A 10576-nucleotide genomic window follows, 5' to 3' on the forward strand; every position below is an offset into this window, starting at 1 on the left:
AGCTGGGTTTGTCCCTTTTTGAACCCAACTGCTGGGTCAAAACAACCCAATAGCTGGGTTTGTCCCTTTTTGAACCCAACCGCTGGGTCAAAGCAACTCAATAGCTGGGTCAAAACAATCCAATAGCTGGGCTTGTCCCTTTTTGAACCCAACTGCTGGGTCAAAACAACCCAATAGCTGGGGCAAAACAACTCAATAGCTGGGTCAAAACAATCCAATCGCTGGGGTTGTCCCTTTTTGAACCCAACTACTGGGTCAAAACAACCCAATAGCTGGGGCAAAACAACTCAATAGCTGGGTCAAAACAATCCAATCGCTGGGGTTGTCCCTTTTTGAACCCAACCGCTGGGTCAAAACAACTCAATAGCTGGGTCAAAACAATCCAATCGCTGGGGTTGTCCCTTTTTGAACCCAACTGCTGGGTCAAAACAACCCAATAGCTGGGTTTGTCTCTTTTTAACCCAGCATTTTTTAGAGAGTAGTTATTACATTTTTATTAACCATTAAAATAAAAAATGAAACACATGCACATACGAATTGTTCACAATAAGATCTATAATATGCATTTAGAAAGTAGATACAGTGAGATTTCTTTTCATGCCCATTTAAAAAGAAACAATAAACACTTGTGTAACTAGCAGCTTGTACGCTGCAGTTTCTGGGAAGGTTTTTTTTTTTTGGCAGGCTTGACCACGGTCAAGTGGGAGAAGAGCTTTCATAAAATTCATTAAAAAGTTTCCAGCTTGTAATTATAAGTTTGACGGAGACATGAATGAACCTTTTTTTACTAGCTGGAAACTCATAATTACTGTAATTTCGACAGGGTGTGAATGCCTCATTACAGCACTTGCAACTTCTTTTTCTTCTTCTTTTCAACACCTTTAAGCAATTAATTTAACAAAAACAACTTGTACAATCTCCATTCAAAAGTTGTTTTGTAGATCATTTTAGTCTTAGGTGTGCTTTGTTTTTAATTTTTTTAAGCTATACTGGAACTTTAAATAGAATTTAGAAAATTTTCATTTGACTTATTTTGTGACGGTGCTTGCCTTATTTGCATACTGAAATATGATTGTTTATTAATTTGATTGATTGTTGTTTATATCTGTTTTACGTTATCTATATTGTATATTGGATATATACATATTTTTCTCTCAGTTTCTTTCACTAACTATCATTTTACATAAAAATAGGGTACAAATTGGTAATCACAACAAATCTCTTTTTCTTTGGGGAGAGGGTGATTACATATGTTAGGCAAACTGGTTAAACCAACTGTATAGACCTGTTTAAAAAAACTAAATAATTAAATAAAAAATTCTGAATATTAATAATAATAATGATAGCATGTACTAAAATAATGCTTTGTCAAACATAAAATGAACATCATAAAATGCTGCTTTTATTCCGTAAAACTGTGACACACAGCAATCAACACAATCCTGACACTTTCTACAGCTTGTCAGGAAGTGAATAATCTCTTTCAATTTTCACAGACTTTGCATGATCTTTACTGTGGAGTATATTATTATAGCACATGTAAAATTATAGCTTGACCTCCTGAGGCGGACCAATACCATTTTCTGAAGGTAAAGCACCTCCTTTCACGAACCCTTAGTTTAGAAAAGAACCAAAGCTGACTTTTTCAAAGAGTTGAGCCGTAATTTGTACCCAATTTGTGGAAAGTGCTTTCACCGCTTTTCTTTGGAAGCATTTGCCTCAGTCCTCTCCATTGAACTTAATATCCCTCATAATACCAGGTCCAGCTGTGATAAATTGCAGTATGGTCTGTTCAGATGTGTTTTAGCGGTGACTCATAATCTGTCTCATGCCCACAACTTTGCAAAAAGCTCTGCAGATTTTCACCCGTCCTTCACATTAACAGTGCACACCTCACAGCCTCCTCAATGATTTTAATTTGTATTAAAATATTTTAAGTCTTCTGCAAATTTCCATTAAAAAATAAATACATAAAAATCCAGGCATGCTCATAGTATCATACTGTACATCCCTTGACATAGTTTTCATTTTTTTTGCATTGATATATTTCCTATTGAAACAGTACGTTAAAGTAAGCATGATTTGCAAAAAGGCTATATTAATATTGTATAATATATTAGATATTATATTATTTATTTATTATTTATGAATGATAATTACACTATACAGTGGGGCAAAAAAGTATTTAGTCAGCCACCAATTGTGCAAGTTCTCCCACTTAAAAAGATGAGAGAGGCCTGTAATTTTCATCATAGGTATACCTCAACTATGAGAGACAAAATGAGAAAAAAAATCCAGAATTTCAGTTTAACGTATTAAAAATATTTAACACAATTAACGCAGGGGCAGAGCTAGGGGCTAAAGCATATATCATGCTTTAAGGCATTAGACTTTTAATGATATAATAATATATATTACATTTATTAATGTAATAATTTTTTGATAATTTATCATTTTTAATAATAATATAAACTATATAGCATATATTATATATCCATTATGCTTAATGTGCGTGCGTGTGTGTGTGTGTGTGTGTGTGTGTGTGTATGAAATCGCACTTTAAGGCTGTATTTAGTCACCAAAAAGGCAATTAAAGCTGCCTTAAAACTGTGTGTGTATGTATTTGTTATATGAGTCACATTTAAGAACATGTCTCTGAAATGCAGTGGTTTTCCAAACTGTCCTGGAGCATCCCAGCACTGTCTCCCTCATCTAACACACCCATTCAAATCAGTTCATTTAGTAGAGACTTTAAGACCTGAAGTGGGTCAGAATAGGTAAAGAAATGCGTGTCAGATCCGCGTCACATTCAGCAGCTGCAGCTCTTAAAGGGGTCCTATTATGCTCTTTTACAAAGTCTTGATTTGAATACTTTATTTTCTATGAGTGTAGGCACACTGGCGGCACCGTTCGGCATCTGTCCGCGGCGCCCAGCTACGTCGTGTTATACTTGTAAGAATTGTTCTAGACATGCCAAAAATTTGACGCTACAGCACAGCAGCTCTTCTTCTTGGGATTCTCTGATGCACTAACTCTGCAGCAGCACTTCTTCTTCGTCGTCTCGTCTGATGCACTCACTCAACCAAGCGTTCTAACCACAACCTCGCCCCTCCCCACCCCCCAACCATTCGAATTTCTGTAGGCGGGATGAGCCGCTTTGTGATATCACAAAGCCTGGAAACCAAACGCTGTAGTCCAAACGAGCCGCTCGTTGTAGTTCTTGAAAAGGGATTTTTTAAAAACGAAATATCTCCCTTTGGAGTGGACTTTGAGATTTGTAACTTTCTAGATCTTTTTTATGCCCAAACATACACACTACACACTAACTGAAATTAAAAAAGTGAAAAAGCATAATAGGACCCCTTTAAAGAAATAGCAGCCAAAATAACCTAATAACCAGCTGCAGTGATATCTGTTTATCAAAGATCAACAGACAAAAAGAGGAAATCAAAAACTCTTGTAGCTTTAAGGATTCATCTATATTTAATTAAAAATTTAGTGTTTGATAACTTTATTCAATTTCTGTATATTTCCTACTTGCTGAACGGTACAGGTAAATAAAAATTAATATTTATTATAATTGGTTTATGTGAAGATTGTTTTAAGTTCACTTAAATTAGAAGTTATTTCAAGTAGTCTAATAAATGTTAAAATTGATAGCTCTTGTAATGTTGAATGGCTAGTCAATGGTTAAATATTAGGGGAAAAAACAATTTCCTAGAGACATCAGTAGTATTGGTATCAGTGATACTGTCCTTCAGTCATAAAAAATATGCCATTATATGAATATTAAAAGTATACTGTCTTTATGTTGTTTCTACATTAATTTGAAGATTGAATGAGAAATTATTGCAATGTAAAAGTATTTTTAATGTTAGGTGGGATTAATCGTGATTAATTTCAGAAAATAATGTGTGATTAATTAGTTATTTTTTAATTGATTGTATATATATATTAACAAATATCTGCTAAAAAGTAGTGCTGTCAAACGATTAATCACGATTAATCACATCCAAAATAAAAGTTTTACATAATATATGTGTGTGTATTGTGTATATATATATATAAATACACACACATACAGCATATATTTTGAAAATATTTACCTGTATTTACATGTATATATTTATATTCATATAATTTATATCATATATAAATATATTTAAAATATAAATGTAACATATTTTCTTAAATATATACATGCATGTGTGTGTATTTATATGTACATAATAAATATACACAGTATACACACATATATTATGTAAACAAAAACTTTTATTTTGGGAGTGATTAATCGCAATTAATCGTTTGACAGCACTAAAAAGTAATGTAGTCAACTTTTAAGGGTACACTATCATATATATTAAATTATGTTTATTTTTATCAGTTTCACCCTGAAAAATTAGCAAGGTCTCAGGATGTTGTTTGTGCTGAAGTTTGTCTTAATGACACTTTAACAGTTTGCATCTCACCTCGCTAATTAATGCACACGTACTGTCTGTCAATCTCATCAAGGAGTTTCACAGAGTATCTCAATTACAGCATGCACAATCACACAGACACACGTGCAAACAACTTCTGCATGTGAAGAGTGTTCGCCGCCTCCCGCTGATGATCAGTCTGACAGGAGCTCTGTGAGTGTGTGTGTGTGTGTGTGTGTGTGTTTAGCGTCTGTCACGCGTGTCACTGCACTCACACACATATCAATTACTCCTGCATCTGTAAAACACTCAGTCAGAGCCCAGAGTCAAGCACGTCTCTCGCACCGCTGAACCTTTAATAGCTTGTCATCATTTTGATAGAAGATAGAAAATGGTCTGTTTTTGCATCTGAAAAGCAAAACCACTATTTCTTGACCTAGATTCTCAAAGCATGAAATCTGTTGTACTCCAAAGTTTTGCAGTTGTGAAGTTGGTCTTGAGTGAAGCAGTCAGTGGTCGTAATATTCCTGTATTTTGATGTGTGGGAGCTTCAGTGAATTTGAGTGAATGTTGCTTCTAAATGTGTCTGATGTTCTGCTAGGCAAACACAGTCTGATGTTTTGATGAGCTATCTATCTTTCTATCGATCTATCTATCTATCTATCTATCTATCTATCTATCTATCTATCTATCTATCTATCTATCTATCTATCTATCTATCTATCTATCTATCTATCGTTCTATCGTTCTATCGTTCTTTCTATCATTCTGTCATTCTATCTATCGTTCTATCTGGCCTATAAAACTATAAGTTTTTTTGTTTGTTATTTAAAAAAAAAGTTTTTAACTTTTCAGGCTATCGTTCAAAGACTCTGTCAGCAACCTTTGCTTTTCTAGATAAAAATTCAGTTGAATTTCTTGGAATATGAAATCGTTTAAGTTCTACTTACATTAAATTTGTTTAGTTTTTTTGGTCTGTGCAAACATTTATTTGCAATTCTGTGTCCTCTTTTCTACCTCCATTCAAATTTGGGAATTGATTTGGCGTTTAAGAGTTATTTTCAATGGGATACACTGGGATAAAATAAAATTGACTTGCTTTTACCTTTACAAATCAGTCTAAGGGTACGCAGATCCCTAGTTAGGGTGCATTAATCAGCGGAAGAGCTGTGACTGTTGTGAAGACGAGCATTCTCATGGGGTTTTGGCTGCTTTGGTGTCCTGCCCTGTTTTCTTTGGTAATCTTCACTGATTAAAGGTCTCTGAAAGCGGGGCTGTGTGTGTGTGTGTGTGTGTGTGTGAGCTTGTCTTAGATGGTATCTGATCCTTAAGAAATTATTTTTCTCCAGTGCTTGTTCCTGTCATCCTCTCCTCCTCATTAAAGTGGATTTAGTGACTCAGTGTTTTGGGGTTTGGTCTTTCCTGCGCGATGTCACGCTTGAGATCAGCTCGCTAATGCTGGGCGTTTAGTTAGCTTTGGCGCAAAACACAAGTGTGTCAGTGTGTGGTTTTTGTGTGTATGTGTGTGTGTGTGTGTGTGTGTGTGTGTGTGAGTATGTTTACTGTGGGTTTTGAGTGGTGTGGTATTTAGTGGTTTTTGTTAAAACATCATTGTTGCTCCTACTAAGTGCTAAAGAGATTGTTGAGCCAAAAATTTAAATTCTGTCATCATTTACTCATTTTCATTTATGCATTTTGCATTTGCTAACCCTCTCATGTCATTCCAAATCTGACTTTCTTTCTTCTCTGAAACACAAAAGAAGATATATAATATATATAATACATATAGAATATATGTATATTCATTTTCATTTTCATTTTATGGTGAACCTTTTAAGGATTTGAACAAACCCCAAACAACTTTGGCAAGTAATTGTCTTGCACATAGCAGTCTCTTACAATCTCTTTTTATTTTAGTATTTATATACTATTTAAGTATTTATTGTAATTTTGAATTAGATTCTATTTTTATATATTTTTAATATGTTTTAGATTTTATTTTTGTTTGTTTTAGTTTTCATTTTATTGTTAGTTTTATTCATGTATTTGTATTTTTTATATTTTTATGTTTTAGATTTGATTTTTTTATTTATTTTAGTTTTAACTTTATTGTTAGTTTTATTAATTAATGTATTTGTCATTTTTTTATTCCATTTATCTTAATTTTTTTCAGTTTTTCATTTTTTTGTAATTTTATTACTTCAACTTATTTTTATTTCAGTTTTATTTTTATTTCAGATTAATTTGCATCAAACTGATTTGTAATAGTTTTGGGTTCAGTTTTAGTTAACAATAACAACACTGTCAACCGTTTTCATTGTAATTTTGGTTTAAGTTTTTTAATTTTGTCATGGTTACTAGTTTTTGTTTTGCATTTCTATTTAGCTTTATTTTTATTTTAGTTGTGGTAATTTTATCACTTCCGCTATTATTTTAGTTAGTTGCCAATAACTATTTCTAATTTCTATTTGTTTTTTTATCTTTATTTCAATTAATGAAAACTCATTTTAATAGTTTTTGTTTTAGTTTTATCTAACAATAACAACACCTATCTGTCAACAACCATCCAAATTTGCCATAACTAGTACTTCGCAATGCCATAGCAACTACTCAAAGCACCTTAGCAACCATTTAGAACACTATAGCATCATGCTGATGGTGAGTTTTGCAAATAGCTTCAGAAAATGTAAAAATCTAGTTTGTGGTTGAAATCTTTTTAATAGTGAGAGACAGAAAGAGAGAGACAGAGCTCTGGAATGAGTCCTGTTCTTTTGGATGTATGGCCTCATAACTCTGAAATGAGAAAGATGGGAAGGAAAAGGAGGAATCTACTTACAGCTAATCTACTCCCTCACACGAAACCAAAGACACACACACACACAGAGCTGTGGAAAGTGTGTGAGGGGAGTGTGGTAGGTTAATAGCAGCAGAGGGAGTGACACAGTTTAAGAGTTTAAGAGCTTCTGTGTCTTTCTCCGGAAAACTCAGATGGGAAGAGCATCACCTCTCCTCAACACAAGAGTTAAACACTCCAGTGTGTGCGTGTGTGTGTGCGTGCGTGCGTGTGTGTGTGAGTGTGAGTGAAGGTAAAAGGATCCGTCAGCTGAATATAGACTCTCACATGCATACCAAACACAGTTGCTCGCAGCACAGTTCACTTCTGTCCGTTTTCTGCCTCTCCCAATATTTGGTTTACCTCTCTTTTACTTGAATGAGAGCCAAACTGGAGATACTTGAACAAAACTTGATGATCATGTTGTCCTGAATAATGTGAGATGTTACAAAGAGCATCACATGATCGTTGACACTCATTTACTTACCTTGGATTAGTCACCTAGAAATAGTGCGCAATCTGAAACATTTCTTTGTCTGAAATATTTTTTTTTGTCAGAACTGTAAAATGCAAAACTATTTTCACTATGTATTTTCATGTCAGATTAACATTTTCTATGGCCATGAGCCATAATTGCATTAATTTACTTTCTCAAAAAAATATAATATAATATAATATAAAACTGTAAATGTATTAAATACAACATCAAATAAGCATTTATTTGATAAATAAACATTTATATTTTATTTACAATACAATATATTTAATTTATGAAAAATATAAATTAAAATACAAAAGTTTTTATATTATATGATATTATACATTAATATTACACTGCTGTTCAAAGTTTGAAGTCAGTAAGATTTTTTTTTATTAAATTAATACTTTTATTCAACAAGAATACATCAAATTGATCAAAAGTGACAATAAAGATATTTAAATTGTTACAAAAATTAATTTTAAATAAATTAAGCTCCTTTGAACTTTCTATACATCAAAGAATCTTGAAAAATTGTCTTGTTTTCCAAAAAAAAAAAAAATTTTTTTTAATATATTAAAATAGAAAACGGTTATTTTAAATTGTAATAATATTTCACAATATTACTGTTTTACTGTATTTTTTTTAACAAATAAATGCAGCCTTGGTGAGCATAAAAGACTTTCAAAAACATTTTAAAAATCTTACCAACTCCAAACTTTTGAGAGGTATTGTTGCATTGTTATAGTTTGTCATGTCAGCTTTATTGCAGTTAACAAAACCAATGTTAATGAATCACAAATGGGAGTTTTCATAAAGATCAGAGATTGTAATCATGATACTACTCTGGAACTAATTACGATATTTCAGACATGACGTAAACGCACAGTGAGGTCAGTTCTTAAACCTGAAAGAAACACGATGAAGAATTTGGTTCCGATTTTTTTCTTCCATTGATATTTTTTTCATTTGGCAGTCACTTTTATCCAAAGTGACTTCCAAATGAAGATTTCCTTCCATAAACAGAATGATGGAAAATTCACTGTGAGACTATTGAATTACAAGTGAGGAACTCCTTTCATAAAAACTTGATTCTTTTCCAGTCCAGTTTGAGTTCTTCGCCTCTTGATAGCATCAGACAAATGCATCTTTTTCCAGGACCATCAGTTCAGCTTTCAAGCCAGACACTTCCCCTATACTTTGGCCCCTAGGGGCCCCTACGGGCCGAGCACATTTCCATTCCCTCCTGCCGGTGAGAGTGAGTTCGCTGTGAAGCAGGTGAGATTAAAGCATCTGCAGGCAGCAGGAGAGATGCCACAGTCACACGCTAATGACTGACCCGCATACTGCAGCCGGATCCACAGACTACACCAGAGCAGAGGATGCATCATCTTTTCTTTTCTTATTTTAAATTTTTCAGTTTAATTTCTGTGTGCAATATGCACAAGGTGGACAATGAAAGAGATGCCACAGTCACACGCTAATGACTGACCCGCATACTGCAGCCGGATCCACAGACTACACCAGAGCAGAGGATGCATCATCTTTTCTTTTCTTATTTTTAATTTTTCAGTTTAATTTCTGTGTGCAATATGCACAAGGTGGACAATGATGGGGGCTTTGCGTGTGAAATATTACTCATTTCACGTGCAAAGAGGTTAGCCAGTCATAGTGTGGCTCATTAACATTTTTAAAACTACCCTTGACTAACGTATTAATGGACAAGGAATAAAATAGAATGCTACAATATGGCCTCTTTAGTAACAATAATCAATCTGCCTCATATCACAGCAGAAGCACTTCTTATTTTTTTCTGCTGATCTCTGTTGTTTCTGGTGTGTGTGTGTTTAGTTGACGGCGAGTGGGCCGACTGGAGCAAGTGGTCGCCGTGTAACACTGAGTGCACGCAGTGGAGGAAGAGAGAGTGTAACGCTCCTGTGCCTCAGAACGGAGGGAAGGACTGTGACGGAGTCACACTACAGTCACAGAACTGCACTGATGGACTCTGCCTACAAAGTGAGTGCACTTACACACACACACACACACACACACACACACACACACACACACACACAGACAGAGTCAAGTCCGGCTGGATTCGTTTACAGTCAACATGTCAAAATCTAGACTATTTACTTTCTTAAAGGGGTCATATGATGCGATTTCAATTTTTCCTTTCTCTTTGGAGTGTTACAAGCTCTTGGTGCATAAAGAAGATCTGTCAAGTTGCAAAGACTAAAGTCTCAAATCCAAAGAGATGTTCTTTATAAAAGTAGATGATAAGAGTCAGCCACACCTACCTAAAATGGCTCGTTCTAACACGCCCCCACATGTCTACATCACTATGTGGGAAGATTTGCATAACGCCGCCCAAATGTTCACGCTATTCAACTTTTATTCTCGCTGTAGTATTGTTGTTGCCGCAGCCATGTCGTGAAGGCACCGTGTGTTTCGTTGTGAAAGCGAAACTACTTTGTTTGGTCTTCCAAAAGAGGACGATATCAGCTTTGTCATGCCTGGAGCTGATACGTGCTGGTCGCTGAGGAAATACTTCAACTTCGCGCTGTCAATCGCCGGATCGGCTTTCACCGTGGACGAAGCGGAGTCCAGCCCGGGGTCGTCACATGTGGTTGCCGCAGGTATCACAGTATGGTGAGGGGCGTAACATTTCCGTCACGCTTTTCAGACCTATGAGCTTTGTAAAAATCCACGCGTTTCAAAAAGGCAGGGCATAGAGGAGAAGAGGAGAAATACAGTATGTGGAAAATAATGTGTTTTTTTATCCTTAAACCGCATAAACACATTTCATTACACCAAATACCCAAATACACAATCTTTTTAGCA

The 10576-nt window shown here is 34.8% G+C and overlaps 1 protein-coding gene across 1 annotated transcript in view; it reads left to right on the forward strand.

Annotated features, from left to right (window-relative positions):
- LOC107594550 (netrin receptor UNC5C-like) overlaps positions 1–10576 on the forward strand; it is a 150331-nt gene that overhangs the window by 101208 nt on the left and 38547 nt on the right. The window contains exon 6 of the mRNA XM_016284636.1: positions 9584–9748. Within this exon, the coding sequence (XP_016140122.1) occupies positions 9584–9748 (165 nt within the window). The remainder of the gene's footprint in view (positions 1–9583; positions 9749–10576) is intronic.

The sequence above is a fragment of the Sinocyclocheilus grahami genome, unplaced genomic scaffold (genome assembly GCF_001515645.1).
Source record: "Sinocyclocheilus grahami isolate Dianchi unplaced genomic scaffold, SAMN03320097.WGS_v1.1 scaffold186.1, whole genome shotgun sequence".
In the NCBI taxonomy this organism is placed as follows: domain Eukaryota; kingdom Metazoa; phylum Chordata; class Actinopteri; order Cypriniformes; family Cyprinidae; genus Sinocyclocheilus; species Sinocyclocheilus grahami.